Source organism: Amia ocellicauda, chromosome 3 (genome assembly GCF_036373705.1).
Source record: "Amia ocellicauda isolate fAmiCal2 chromosome 3, fAmiCal2.hap1, whole genome shotgun sequence".
Classification (NCBI taxonomy): domain Eukaryota; kingdom Metazoa; phylum Chordata; class Actinopteri; order Amiiformes; family Amiidae; genus Amia; species Amia ocellicauda.
Genome location: NC_089852.1, coordinates 46,426,305 through 46,442,345, shown reverse-complemented (window position 1 = coordinate 46,442,345; position 16,041 = coordinate 46,426,305). Strand labels below are relative to the sequence as shown.

Genomic DNA, 16,041 nt, shown 5'->3' with positions numbered 1-16,041 from the left:
AACACTTTACTTCAAAGGCGATTTGGTGGGTCTTTTCATTTCAACCAGTCTCTCTCCAGCACTTTTGTGAATGTTATGTTGCAGAGACCTCTAATGAATACTCATCAGAGGATTTGGGGATAGAATCACTCTTGGCTGCTAGGGTAGAGTGCATGAAAATATTTAAATAGACCATTGGCAGTCTAGGCTAATTCTGAATTGCAATGCAAAATGGCATTGGCCCAAGTCAGAAAAAAAAGAAGAAAAGAAAAACAACAACAACAAGAAAAGATGCTTGGAGACTCTGAACAGCAGTGGTTTTGTTCAAGACACATTAGAACCTCTTTTCTTATTGACGACACAACCAGATCTTACTCATTTAAATTAGGTTAGCCTTACATGCTAAACACACACACACACACACACACACACACACACACACATAAGTATGGTAATTTTGTCAGACCCTTTCCTAGCACAATTTATTTCTGTGTGAGAATATGTGTATATACACTGATTTTAAAAGAAAAGCTTTGGGGAAATATGATTGGTTCTTCTGCAATCACCCAATCCCCAAGTGCATTGGGCTCAGAGACCAACCAAGGAGCAGTGAGCATACCCTGAACAGCAGTGCAATTAAATTAACACATTGCATGAGGGCTTCATATTTTCCCCTGGTTTGCTTAATTTACCCATAATGAGAAAGTCAATAGACTGATCTGGTGTATTGGTTTCAATGAGCCCCCTTCTAGTACAGGCTAGTTTAACTACCCAAGCTGTCTTTAACCAGGGCATTACTGACTACTGAATTGCTATGGAAATTACATCTGTGCCACCTAACTCTAGGGTGGATCCATACCGTTATATCGAAATATACATTATTATTATTATTATTATTATTATTATTATTATTATTATTATTATTATTATTATTGTAGTAGTAACTGTTGAATAAGAATAGCCTATAGTTCTGAAATATCTTTGGGAGATATTTATTTATTTTATTAGGTTTGGCTTATCTTATAAAAACAGCTCAATTGGAAAAAAAGGGGGGGGGGACCCAAGCACATAAAAACACCGAGAAAACAAATATTACAATATAAATCTTTATTTATTAAGACTCAAAATGAGGAAATGCTTAATTTTCCCGCACCCGACTTTTTGTTTTTAAGTTTTGGAAATGTATATATATATATAAAACCTACATTATAGAACACATGAAATTGTAAGTAGTATGCCAGTATCTGGGGGTGTGCCATTCAGTAACCGAATCCCTATGGATACAGCATTCATGGCTTAGCCCCCCTTTCGCATTTGCCTAAGAGAATGTCTCACAGCAAGTAGTTCAGTCACATTGGATTTCCTGGTTTCACAGGATGAGGTTATCACAAATACCCAGTGGTCCACTTTCCCTGGCCCCTTTCGGACACAAGAGTTCCCGAAGTGCAAAATAAACAGAACAACACAAAAGAAAACTTGAGTTTGGTGACTTGGTCAGCAGCTGGGAGACATGGGCACCTGCGGCTGCCCAAGAACACGGTGTCTCGCCCTGGTGTTGTATTGGATGGTAAGTAGTCTTAAGTGTTGCGAGGAGCAGTTTCTTTTGTGTATTTTTTTAAAGCAAACTCAATAACACCTTAACAGCAAGCTGTGAAATTATTTAAACTTAAAACACGTATGCAGAAGTTGCGCTTTTCTGACGCATCGCATAACACAGATCTAGTGCTAAATAAATTGATCAATTAAGCCTTACAGATTGCAAAAAATAGCAGCTTATTGATATGTCAATTCGGTATTGTGAAATGTGCAAATGTACAAAATGTGGTCAAAAAGTAGTGCATTGATTCTACAGCGACAGGGTGATATAGCCCTATGAACTGTACTTTTAGCGTGCATATTATTATTATTATTATTATTATTATTATTATTATTATTATTATTATTATTATTATTAGTAGTAGTAGTACTAGTAGTTGTAGTATTTATTTCTTAGCAGACTTACAAAATATAAGAGTTAATATGTTAACTTCGTTTCCAGCATATCTATGCACTATTTCTCCAGAATGGGGAATTTAACCTGGGGTACTAGGTGGTAGGTAGGTCCAGGGGGTCGGTGGAGGGTCCATATGGGACATTATTTGATTAAGGGTAACTCCTGAATAACATAATTTATAATCACATATCCAGGTTCTGATGACTGGGAGATTCTATGGAAGCATTCACATTTGTTCTGCTTTTAATTTACTTTACTGCTGATCACAGGTGATTAAAAGTTACTGGTCACCCAATCGCTGCACTGAATGTGATTTGATTTCTGGTGAGCCAGAAGAAGGAGAATGAAAATATCTAACTTTTTTTTACTCCAGTTTTTACAGGACCTGATATAAATGCGTCTGGGGGTGGGTGGACGTGGGTGGTGTTGGGGAGGCCATTTTCTTGAGGATTTGGGGGTCTGGTGGTGCAAGAAGGTTAGGAATCACTGCTCAAGAAGGATATACTGATTTGGGGTAAATAAAATCTTAGTAGATGAGGATGACTTTTATTAATTTCTGTTTAGAGGTGTCTGAAATAAATTAGATTTTTCCCTATTAATTTGGGCATCAAAGCACTCGTACGCTTAAAGCACAAAGAGTTACAGCATCATTGACTTCATACATTTAGTTTTTCTTTATTTGAATTAAAGTAAACATTAGGCCATCCCTCTGGATAAGTAAATATAACACTCTTGCAATTCTGTAGCTCTACTTTCATAAAATGTGTCTTATGCACCACTATAGTGGAAAGGGCCACAGGACATTAATGCCAATAATGAAACAATTGCTATAGTAATTTGGAAAATGTGGCCTTCATGGGGTCCTGACAGCTTACAGAATTCACAATCTTTAAACTAATTTGAGGAGTACTCCATCATTGCCACGTCGTGCTATTATTACAGTCAGTGCAATATCTTACACCACTTGGGCTGTAAACATCTGCAACATGGGATAAAACATATTTCCAGAGATAGTTGCTTTACCTAGGGTTTTATCTGAAATTGAAGCAAACCATTTTGTTCAAGGGCAGCATTAAAAGGATGTAAATTGACTTCAGGCTCAATTAAAGGATTATACACTGAGTGTAAGATCCATCTCAGAATTGAACAGTCTGAAGTTGCCTGATATTTAAACCGAGAAATAAAAAACATCCTTCCCAGCACAGACAGTGACACATCGCATTTGTGTCTACTGCCCGGAAAATATGGAAAGCTATTTAACTTCCATTCCTACAGCAAGTGAACAAAGATAAATTAATTAATCCAAAACACATTTTTTATGGTCAATGACAGAGTGCAGCACAAGATGTCCTCAAGCTGCAAAATCTGTTTTAAAGTGGAGAATTGCCTCGGAAAGACATGCCAGCATATTACAGGCTGAAGGACAAGTCTTCATTATAGAGGAGAACAATGGCAAGTGCCTGGGGATGTGAACAATGTGGCACATTCAAGTTTATGTGGGATGCAGCGATAGAACTGTAAGCAGATACCAGAGCTGCAAAAGAAAGAGTTTTCAATTCAAAGTATACTGTTGCCTTAACAACATACCTGTAACAAAAGTCCCCTGTCTCCCCCATTTTTTTTGGTGTGGGGATTGGTTACGTCTGAAGAATGCATGGTCCTGCTGCTTTCTGTTAATTGCTAAAAATGACAATGCTTCGTTTCTCTATTCCTAAAGCAGAGCTACAAGTTTCACCGACTGTTGCTTCATTGAAGATAGGAACAATATGTGATTAGCAGTTCAGATACAACGTGGCAAGGGAAGGAGTCTTTTTATCTTTATCCCAGGAGGGTTGCAGCTTACAGAAAAGGCTTATAGTTGGAGGATACCATCTATATTTCGGCATTTAAACCTTACCTACAAAGAAAAGAGCCAGCTGCCAGAATACTGAGACATGAAAGGATGGGGACTATGGGCGGCTTTCTATCTTGCTGCACACCTTTTGCACAGGTCGTCCAAAAAATAACAAACGTATAAATGTATTAAGAAAATAAAAAGGTTTAAAATTTCTACTTTAATACGTGTCCTTCATTCTTGTTCACAGGATTTCAATGCTGCAATTGTTCATAGCTCACCATTTCCAAATACCAGTGCCACTCACACTGAGAGCAGGTTCATGAAGTGGTCTTATTCTGCCGTGCTGAAAAGGGAACAACGGTCCTTATTCCCTTTCTCCCCAAAGACTTCAAGTGAAGTCCCCTCACCAGGCCCGGGTATTTCACAAATCCGGAGTAAGCTCTTTAAACAGCTGGCTTTCTCGAAGCCGGTGTATTCTTTTGAACTCGAGGAAGACACAGTTCCAGGTAGGACAGGGTAAAAATGCTATTTTGTTGTATGTTGTGGGCCTTTATATATTAGTTCAACAGATAATGATGAAAGAGTAACTTGATTAACGACGTTCATTAAGTGAGACTTTATTAAGGTTATACCCTCTCAAAATAGCTTTGAAATTCTTCTCACTCACGGTCCCTTTAGAGTTCAAGCTTTTCTAATCAGCTTGTGTGTGTCCTGAGAGATCAGGAAACATAATTGGAAGTTTCATTTGAAGGTTCTTTACATCCAGCATGACGGTTTCAAATTCAGTTACTCTGTATTCTGTGCTTTCACCTCTGTTTGTGTGGTAAAAGCAGCCAATGGCTAAAACGTCACTCCATTTCTTTACCAATATTGGACTCGGTGTTCTAACATTCCACAAACACCACCCTTCACTCAAGACACACAACCCGACTGATCCTGTGATTGTCTGAACTGCATTTTTGTTGTTTCATTGTATCAATTGCTAACCAAAAGCCTCTTAAAGTCTTGACATTGTGTGTGTTTTCAATGCTATACATAATTCTTTACAATCAGCTTATATATAAATATAAATACAAGTGTGTTTATAAAGCCCATGGAATCTGTCCCTTTTCATTCACCGTCACACCATTAACACACCATGCTTAGTTCTGTGAGGTAATATAAAAGATACGTATTGTATTAAACTTTAGGCTCTGGGGAGAATTGGTTTTATTAAACGATACAACATAACAGGCAAACAAACAAAAATAAAGCAATGCCATCAATATAGTAAAATTAAACTAAATCAAATCCTTCTATCCAATTAAAGGGGCATAATCAGTTTTCAGTACCTGGTTTTAAAAAAATGCTGAAAAAAGGTAAAGAAACGGGACACAAGACATTGAAGGTTATTAAACATTTTAAATTTATTTTACTTTGAATAGGAACAACACTGGGGTATGTGGAAGCATCCCACGCTTTGCAAGACAGGCAGATCTCTTACTCCCTGGTGGAGGACGATGGCGATGGCCTGTTCTTGCTGAACCCAGTCTCTGGAGAGGTCACTCTGTCACGAGCCTTGGATTATGAGTCAGAGCAGACTTACATCCTCACGTTGGGAGCTGGATATGGGGAGGCCCAGTTTGCTTGGGTCAGAGTTTATGTCAATGTTCTGGATGTCAATGACAATCCACCTGTCTTCAGCTTTGATGCCTACACTATTTCAGTGCTTGAAGATATCCCAGTGGGGACTTGTATCTTCGGCCTCAATGTCACAGATGCTGATGATGGTTTGTATAAATAATTGTATTTATCTATCTATCTATCTATCTCTCTCTGTGTGTCTCTCTCTCTCTATTTGTCTTTTTTACCCAAAGCATTGAACGTGTTCTCTCTCATGCCCCCATCAGGGTTAAATCTTTGTTTACGTTATTTCCAGCATTGCAGCCAAATAGAATCTATTTCTATTCTAAAATTGCTAGTATTTGGAACTGCTGTGAGAAGGCATTGTTTTTTCTTTCTTTCTCTCGGTCCAGTAGAGGATTATCCTAAATGATTGACAACCCTCTATTCCTCGGTCCTGAATGGCTGCCTAACATTCCTCCATCCCCACACAGCTGCCTAGCAGAGTGTGTCCTACTTACTTTGAGTGAAACCCAGGCCCTCTGTGGGCAACAAATGCTGTCAGGTCCTTGGGAACAAAATGGCTTTGAATACAGATAACCGCTGGAGGTTAATCGGCGTAAAAACGGTGGCAGGTACAAAACTATCAGGTCCAGATGCTTAACCTCTCTAACAAAAGGCGAGGGCAGGCGAGCTGTTTCAAGTACTGGCTTATTAAGTCTTACATCACACATTCCTTTCGGTCCTTCGGAAAAACTCGCAGTCATAGCACGACATAAACAAGGCAAGAATCAGCTGAATGGGAGGGCAATAAATCTTGAGGGCTTCTCTTGAATATTTCAGGAGATTCAGCTGCCAGCGCCCTTGGACGTATATTTTGGTTCTGTTGTTTGAATTTCACAATTTAAAAATAGGGGGATCTTTTAAAAGTAACTTCTGGCTTGTCTTTATCATTAGTCATCTCTTCTTGGCTTTTGCTGGGAGAAGTTAATGATGATTTGTAAGCTTTTGCGACATCTCTTTCCTGTTTTTAAGGTTTACTTCTGCCTTTTGCCTTAAATGTAACATGCCTGAGGTTACAGATGTCGCAGTTTTTAAAATTTGAAGAGCTTGTATAAAATATATTTAGATATATATTGTAAAAGATGGCATATTGCAATTCATTTCATTAAACCAGATGTCCTTTCTTATTTATTTTTTTACAGGTGTGAACGCAGAACTGAACTCGGCAATAATCTCGGGGGATAACGAGGGGAGGTTTGCAGTGGGCTCAAATGGTATAATCTGCCTTCAGAGAGCTTTAGACAGAGAAACAGAGTCTATATATAGTTTGACAATCCAGGTCAGTGACTGTGCTCTGCCTGAAGACACACGACTCACCAGCACCGCTCATATTACAGTATACATAGAAGATGTGAATGACAACGCCCCGTTCTTTACATCGGGTGAAAAGGTTCACGTTCCAGAGAACATGCCGGTCCATTCTGTAGTAACGGTGGTGCACGCTTTAGATGTGGATGCAGGGGCCAACAGTGCTGTTGAATATGTTCTCGAACACATGTCAGGGAACACTTTCAGGATTGATAGCTCAAGTGGTAGGGTCTACCTGCAGAAAGAGCTAGATAGAGAGCAAACCAGTATGTTGACGGTTCTACTCACAGTCCGAGACAAAGGGTCTCCCCAGCTTTCGTCTTCCATGAACCTTTCTGTGTTTATCGATGACGTCAATGATAATGCCCCGATTTTCACCAAGAGCTCTTACAAAGTCACAGTCATGGAAGACGTCCCCAGAGGCTTACCTCTATGTCAGGTTTTTGCTTCCGATGCCGATGGAGGCCCAAATGGACAGATTCGATATTCCATTTACCAGAGTCAGTTTGTCATTGATTCCCTGAGTGGAGACATATCTGTGATGGGCAGTTTGGACCGTGAAAAGCACCCATCTTACACTCTTACTGTCATTGCAATGGACCAAGGAGATGTTCCTAGGTCTGCAACAGCTACTGTCCATGTCCTCCTCACTGACGTCAATGACTTCGTGCCTACGTTCTCCCCGTCGCTGGTGACCGTGCACGTGCTTGAGAACTTGGAGCAGCTGCCTCTGGCAATTGAACAGGTGAAAATACACATGCTCTACAGAGGCTTTCTGGTAGTCTATGATTCTGAGCAAGACCATATATTCTTTTAAAATAAATCAGTTTCTGTAGAAATCGTTAATCATTGGCATCCAAAAGTGAATTAGGGTATTACTATAATATTTTTTAACCATTATGCAGCTCATAGTTAAAAAAACATGCACACATGAAAAACACAGTGTTGAGCTCTATTATAACTGAAAATATACATTTGTGATATAACTTTCTTCATTTTCAGGTATCAGCTATAGATGAAGATCTTGGTGTCAACAGTCAGCTTACATATACCATTACGAGAGGAAATGAAGATGAACTTTTCGCCCTCTCTCCCACTGGCACGCTGAGTGTGTGGCACAGCCTGGACAGAGAATTGAAGGCTCACTATACTTTGGAGGTCATCGCAGTAGATTCAGGTACGCTTTTAATTGAAGGTCAAACAAATACAGAGCGCACTTGTCTCTGCTCAAACTCCTACCTGCTCTGCCTGCATTGTTTTCCATACACCCACACTCAATTGTATCACAAGCTTCCCATCGTGTGACTGTTTAATCATGGAATTAGTAAGCAATTTAGCAAAGACCTTTCAGTTTAAATCTGTTGATTTTCTGAAATGGAGCATGAGGCCAATTACCATTTTATGTGCATATTTACATTAATGCTCTACATTAATGGGATCAGAAAGTCTGATGGAATCAAATAATGAAATAATATATTTAGTTTTTCTGTCATTTTTTAATTTACTTTCATTGATTAAATCAAATATCTGTCCACTGGGGAAAAACACATTACTTTTGAAATAAAAACAAATCTAGCAGAGCTACTGGTTAACCAGCAAAAATCAATACATTTTTAGGAGTGGGTGTTTTTATTTATAATTTTATTTATTTGTTTACTTTAGATCTTGGAAGTAAATGAACTTGGAACTAGGATACTGATAATGGGGAAAAAATATACCAATTCACATATAGTTTGTACTTGACGTATAATCACTAATCATTGATAAAATTGTGCTTCAAGATTATGAGTCTAATTTATATTCATGAACTATGAAATTCATGACAGGTAACACTAGAATGCTCCCCCCTATTCCTTAAGTATTATTTACTTTATATTATACTAATGTACTAATGTATATCCTGTTATTCTTTATTTATTTTCCAGGTCTTCCTTCCTTAACTGGCACTGGAACAGTACTGATAATAGTTGATGACCTGAATGACAACAGGCCATTGTTTCTTAAAAATATCTTCTCGGTTGCTGTGAATGAAGATGCTCGTGTAGGAACATCATGCACCACAATTAATGCCTCTGACCTTGATGAAGGTGTTAACGGGCAAATAAGGTACTGAATTAATCAGCATGGTTCTTATCCCTGCTTTAATTGATTTGTCCATAGAAACATATATAATGAAATGTTATTGTTGCATGTTTAACATGCAGGGGTTACACAAGACTCCCCTGACATCTTGTTTGCAGGCTTTAGGAACTTCATCTGAGTGTTTGCAACACCTTATTTAATTCATGGCAAAATGAGAACAGTCTCTAATAATATTATGATTGATTAATTCAGATCAAAAGAATACAAATGTACCAATAAATTGTACATATTTCAAGGACTATTGAGTTATATAATGAGATAAAAACATTCTATGCTTTGACCTCTACCTCACTACTTTTAAAAACTCTGTGGTAGCTTCGTTCATGCTCATTTTTGTGTTGGTTGGTTTCAGATACTCTTTGCAAGATACAAGTTCATCCTTCTCCATTGATCAGTCATCTGGTGTCATCTTTACTACTGCTGTGTTAGACAGGGAGGCAGTGGGCAAATACACCTTGAAAGTAATAGGGACTGACATGAACACAACCCATCCACTCTCCAGCTCTGCCATAGTCTCAGTAGAGGTACAGGATGTGAATGATCAATGGCCTCAGTTTTTGAATGGCCCATATGTTGCAAATGTTCCAGACACCATAACCTCTGGTGAGTACCTTTTCATGTCTGACGTGACAAGTAAATATACAGTGTGTGTTTGTATAGTTATTTTTAAGTATCTGTGAATTGCACCTCAGGGCAGAGTATCTTAAACCGAGCCCTCCTATAGTGGAGGCTTAATTTAAGCACAAGGGAAGACCAGGTTGTTTATTTACATAATTATTTGGCTAGCTACGAATTTTAAGATGAAACCAAAAATGTTAAGAACTGGTCAGCTTTGTAATTGTCTTATCTGATTTATTGTGTTTTATTGCTTCACAGGTTCAATTGTCTGTGCTGTGAGAGCAGTTGACTTGGATACTGGGATAAATGCACAGCTCACCTTTTCGTTGTTTGGATCTAATTCGGACCAGTTCTCTATTGACCCGATCAGAGGGGTTATTTTTGCTGCTCACACCACCACCGCGCCGAAAGACATGACACTCAGTGTCCGCGTGCGAGACGGTGGGAAGGAGCCGAAGACGGACACCACAACTGTGACTGTGAGATTCCAGAGTGCATCACAAATCCCACGGGTGGCAGCCGCTTCTCATGAGCACCTGCTTTCTGAGGACGTCGCCTTAAACACACAAGTTACCGTGGTGACTGCAGAAAGTGAAAGAAGGGGCCTGGTGGGACCCATCTCATACTACCTTGCAGCCGGCAACTTTGAGGAAGCATTTCAGGTGCATCAGCAGACAGGAATACTGACCGTAAATAACCCACTAGATTATGAGACCAACTCTGAATTCCAGATATGGGTTGAAGCCCGAGATGCTGGCTTGCCACCTTATTCTTCATACATTAAAATTCACATAAGCATCAGTGATGTGAACGATAACGCTCCAGTGTTCACCCGCAGCTCATACAGGTGTGAGGTGTTTGAGAACATGCCAGCCAGCCTGGTGTGTCAGGTGTTAGCTGTTGATTTGGATCGAGGATTTAATGGGGAGGTGCAGTACAGTATCTTAACTGGAGACACGGAGAACACCTTTACGGTAGATGCGGACACTGGGGTCATAAGGACGAGGAAAAGTATCGATCGTGAGAAAACGTGGGTTTACAACCTAACGGTTCAAGCCAGAGACAAAGGGAACAGATTCCACACGGGCACCACACTGGTGGTTGTGACTGTGCTCGACACAAATGACAATGCACCTCGTTTCTCCCAGATCTTTTTCACTGAGATCCCTGAAAACACTCCTGTTGGATTTACAGTCATCCAGATCACATCGACGGACGCAGACATTGGTGTAAATGCTGTTAGCACGTATATGATTGTTAACACGAGTGGTAGCGTTCCTTTCGCCATAGATAATTCCAATGGATATGTAACTGTCATTCGGCCTTTAGACAGAGAGATTAAAGACCACTATGTTGTCAGAGTCAATGCCAACGATTCTGCGTGGAGTGTGAACACAGAAGTCACTATATACATTACTGACATTAATGATAACAGACCTGTTTTTTCTCAGTTGTCATATTCTATCACCATCCCTGAGACCAAAGCTCGAGAAGTATTCATACTGCAAGTTAATGCCAGGGATTCTGACCTTGGGCAAAACGGACAAGTTTTCTACTATATTCAACCACCCAGTGACCTGTTTAAAATAAATGCATCAACCGGGGATGTGCTAACAAAACAGCCCATTTCTCTCCATGAAGTTGGAACTCAAAACCATAGCTTTTTGGTAGTTGCCTCCGACTGTGGTGTTATGCCGAATCTTAGTAACGTTACTGTGAGGGTGAACTTTGTGCAGTACAATTATTTCCCACCAATGTTTCTTCCCTTTCAACCTCTCATCTCCGTGCCATTCAACTTAGACGTTGGAACCAAAGTGATGCAGTTATCAGCCATAGATAAGGATTCAGGAGATTTCAATGGTACTGTAGAATATTTTGTCACAGGGGGAAATGCTTCTCGTTTCTTTAAAGTTGAACAAAATAGTGGATCAGTATTTGTAAATACATCATTAAAGCAAATCTTCAAAGAAATGGCAACACTCCTAGTTACAGCAAAAGACAAGGGTGTTCCACCTCTTTCAACTCACACCTCTGTCAGTTTCCTAATAACAGAAAATAATCACTTTGCTCCACATTTTTCAGCGACACAAGTTACATTTGTAGTGCGTGAAGACCTGCCGGTGGGGTCGGTTATTGGGAAAGTCAAGGCTGAAGACAAAGATCCAGGACCCAATGGAATTTTATACTACTCTATTATTGAAGCAGAAAATGAGGAGAAAATATTTTCAATTGGGCAGAGTACAGGTTTTGTAACATTAATTGCCAGTTTGGACTTCGATAAACAAAAAGTTCACAGTCTTCAGGTCACTGCCAAGGATGATGGATGGATATCTAAAACTGGAAACCTTAATGTCATTGTAGAAGTGCAGGATGTGAATGATAACCCCCCTATCTTTTCTGCCACAGAGTATCTTGTGTCATTGCCTGAGAATTTACCTATTGGCACTACAGTCCTCCAGGTAAAAGCCACTGATATGGATTCAGGGGTAAACTCACAGATAAGTTACTCGCTTCTGAAAGGGGATGTTGATGGGTTTGCTTTGGATTCTCAGAATGGTGTTCTTACCACTCAAGAAGTTTTTGATTTTGAATTGCAACAGAACTATGAAGTAACTGTCAAAGCTTCCAACACAGACAGTCAGGGTCACTTCAGCTTAGCACAAGTTCATATATTAATCACAGACGTTAACGAATACAGGCCTAGATTTAGTAGAAGCCAGTACCACTTCACCGTTTCCGAGAGGGCTCTGGTTGGAACCAAAGTTGGACACGTTTTTGCCAGTGACTCGGATTTGGGTGTGGATGGAGAGGTGTTTTATTTGCTGATTGGCCAAAGTAAGAAGGCGGGATTTGATATTGACAAACGTAGTGGTGACATATTTGTCACAGGTGATTTAAAACAGCATGCCCAGAATCAGGCTGTGTTAAGAATCCTTGCTAAGAACAAGGGTAGCATTACTGGAACTGATGTTGAGGAAACACTTGTTCTTGTCAGTGTAATGGATGCCAATGATCCTCCGACATTTTCTTCTTCAGTGTACCATGTGGACATCAGCGAAGGTACAGCAGTGGGAACATCAGTCGTTAAAGTGAAGGCCGAAGACCAAGATTTCCACTCCAATTGGAATAATTTCTCCTACAGCATCGAAAGTGGAAATCACAACGGCTCCTTCTCTGTTCATCCAGTTACCGGATTTATTTCCATTGTGACTCCGCTAGATAGAGAACAATGGGCCTTTTACAATCTGACAGTCACTGCAATTGATGGTGCACCGATTGCGGGCACAGGGAGCACAAAGGTACTGATTGTGGTGAGTGACATAAATGATAATGCCCCTATCTTAAGCTCTGTGGAAGGTCATGTGAGAGAAAACGAGCCCCATGGTACCATTGTTACCATCATGAATGCTACAGATGCTGATCTTCCTCCAAACCAGGGGCCTTTCACCTACCAGCTCGGCCAATCTGAGGCATCCAGCTATTTCACACTGACATCAGATGGAGTGCTTTCCACCATAAGACCACTAGATCGTGAGGAACACAGAGTCTTCCCCGTGATTGTGGTAATCCAGGATGCTGGGATTCCCCCTCAGTCGGCCACAGCAACAGTTCACATCACAGTGCTGGATGAAAATGACAACCCGCCGATGGTGAGAAACATGTACATTGAAGTCAAGTATTATGGTAGCTCTTTCTCAGGAGGTCTTATTGGGAATGTCAGACCAGAAGACCCCGATGTATCGGATGAGTTTAACTGCAGCCTCAGAATTGGTCCAAGAAACCTATTCAGCTTCCCATCCAACGGGTGTGATCTGTGGTCCTCTCCATATCAGGGAGAGGCTAAATTCAATCTAACCATAGCAGCCAGTGATAACCGCCACATACCTGTCAACAGTAGTGTCTATGTCAATTACAAAGGCTTCACCAATGCCACTATTGATAACTGCATCCTCTTTTATGTCACTTCACCGCAATTTGAGGTGTTCTTGTCTATAAACTATTTGAAGCTTATAAAAGCCTTGGATAGTCTCTTCAATTTACAGGCCTCTAAAATCCATGTGTTTGGAATGAAGCCTTTAGGAAATACAACTCTTCTACTGGCAGCCGTTAAGAATTACAATGGACAGTATATCAGTGGCACAGTGGCGAGTGGCATCTTTACAGATCAGAAAGAACATCTGGAGGCCCAAAGCAACATCAAAATCTCCCTCATCACCAGTGACCCTTGTTTCTCGAACCCTTGCCATCACCAAGGGACTTGCAATAAAAATGTTGATATAAGCCAAGATATTTCCATTCTGGAAAGCTCTACAGTAATATTTGTTTCCCCAAAGCATGTGGAGATATTTAACTGTTCCTGCCTGCCAGGCTACACAGGACTACTGTGCGAGCTGGACATCGATGAGTGTAATGGAGGTCCGTGTGATAATGGGGCTGCTTGTGTGAATTATCCTGGCGGGTTTTCCTGTAACTGCACATCTGGCTACTCGGGACCATTTTGTTCTTCCGATATCAATGAATGCAAAAACATTTCCTGTCACAATGGTGGGACCTGTTTAAATATACGAGGGGGCTTTTACTGTGACTGCAATCTCGGTTATGTGGGTAAATACCAATTTGTTTTTTATTAAATTATGTGATGCTGATTTAAATTGATAGTTTAGTAAGAAGGCAGTTATATCTACAGACAGTTAATGCAATGTAATGAAAACAAATGTAATGAAAGCTTCCTCTTTCTATTTCTGAAATCCACAGGGGAAAGGGTTTTCTAGGAACATAGGAGCATAGGGAATGTAATGAGTGAACTTGAGAAATTAGTTTGACATAAAGACCTTTTAAGCATAAACCTTCAGATATTTTAAGAAAGTTCCCCTTATTCTGAACATTTTATCGCTAAACATTAGGTATTTATTTAAAATGTCAGGATGTCATCACAGGTCGAGCGATATCTTCAAATTCTCGTTGTCAGATTAAACAGTCGTATTCAAGGTCTAACTCTCTTTCGTTGCTTTCAGGTCAATTATGTGAGCACTTAGTGGACCACTGTGCATCATCTTCTTGTCTGCAGGGAACCTGTGTAAATTCACCAACTGGATATACTTGTTCTTGCCCATTTGGTAAGAAACTTTGCCAGTGCACTGATAAAGGATTTGTTTGCTTGTTACTGCAAAGGAGTAATTTTATTTGCATTCTTTGCATATCCTGTTGCAATGTATCCACTTTGATTGTTATGCATCATGGGAGTTCATTTCTACATAGCAAAGAGATATTAATAGTTTAATAGGCAGTTTAGGGGGCACTAACATTTCTCCACACTCTACTGTGTAGTTTTCTGAAGCTGTTACAGCCTGATGATGATAAACTCCCCTGATTGTCATCTACCTTTGATTTTTGAATTTTTCTTTCTGGGATTATGTAGCACGATCTAATCTGATAACAACCAAAGCACAACCAAACAGCAGATAATCAAAAAAGAAAACAACAAAAACCCAATCTGTTCTTTTGAAAGCAATTGATGTGAAAGTCTTTAACATCTCTGTGTGTTTTCCAGGTGTGAGTGGCACTAACTGTGAAGAATACAGCTACGGCTTTGAAGAGCTATCCTATATGGAGTTCCCGCCTTTAGATTCCCAGAATAATGTTCTCTCTTTGGAGCTTGCCACAGTGCAAGAGAACGCCTTGCTTCTTTACAACTACGGTAGCAAAGGGGGTCCGACCAGTGAATTTCTGGCTCTGGAGATAGTGGATAGGAAAGCGAGACTCTCTTATAACCTGGGAAACGGCACTGTGAGGCTGAACACTGAGAAGATCATAGCAGATGGGCACTTTCACACCGTCTCTGCCAGCAGAACAGGGAAAGTGAGTCACTAGCTTGGGGAGTGAGTCTTACTCCTACTCGCACACCATAACTGTAGCCCCACTGAGGATCAACTGACAATGATTGACTTGACTGTGCCATCTAAGACACACATCATCAACTGAATGAGGCTGTTTATGCGTTTGGTAGGTTGCTGCTCTAGAAGTGGACAGCTGTTCCGAAGAGGAGAGCGATGGGTTCTGTTATTCACGGAGCGAAGGAATTGGCGTGGAGAGGTACCATCACAGTTTTAATGAGATGCCTTTATGAAAACAACCTCAGAATTTGTCCTACTGACAGACATAGGGTGGCAACACAAATGTGTAGCTGCATCTTTGAAACCGAGAATTTTGAGCAAACCTCAGCTTGAACATTTTGTGGTTATTAATGCACTGATGAGGACAGCTATATAGTCCAGACAAACCTTTTTCATTGCTGTCGATGCAGATAAGATAGACCCTTGAGTTGTACAACTGAAGTGCAGCGCACATGAAGTAATAAGAAAATCTATCAATGTGAATATATGGACATTCATTTTTAAATGTGCTAAAAAATATTTTGTTTTCCTGGAAACCATCTAAGTTGCCAATATTTTATGAGATATCATAATGCTAGAATTTCCAATAATGTTCAGCTATAGAC

The 16,041-nt window shown here is 40.1% G+C and overlaps 1 protein-coding gene across 1 annotated transcript; it reads left to right on the top strand.

Moving 5' to 3' along the window:
• The first annotated feature begins 1,489 nt into the window (after window positions 1–1,489).
• On the top strand, window positions 1,490–14,247 carry LOC136747230 (protocadherin Fat 4). The gene is made up of 6 exons (XM_066700181.1): window positions 1,490–1,546; window positions 4,195–4,315; window positions 5,234–5,578; window positions 6,617–7,527; window positions 7,785–7,959; window positions 9,801–14,247. Exons 1-6 carry the CDS (start codon window positions 1,490–1,492, stop codon window positions 14,171–14,173), a joined length of 5,982 nt encoding a protein of 1,993 aa, XP_066556278.1. The 3' UTR covers window positions 14,174–14,247.
• Window positions 14,248–16,041: the final 1,794 nt, after the last annotated feature.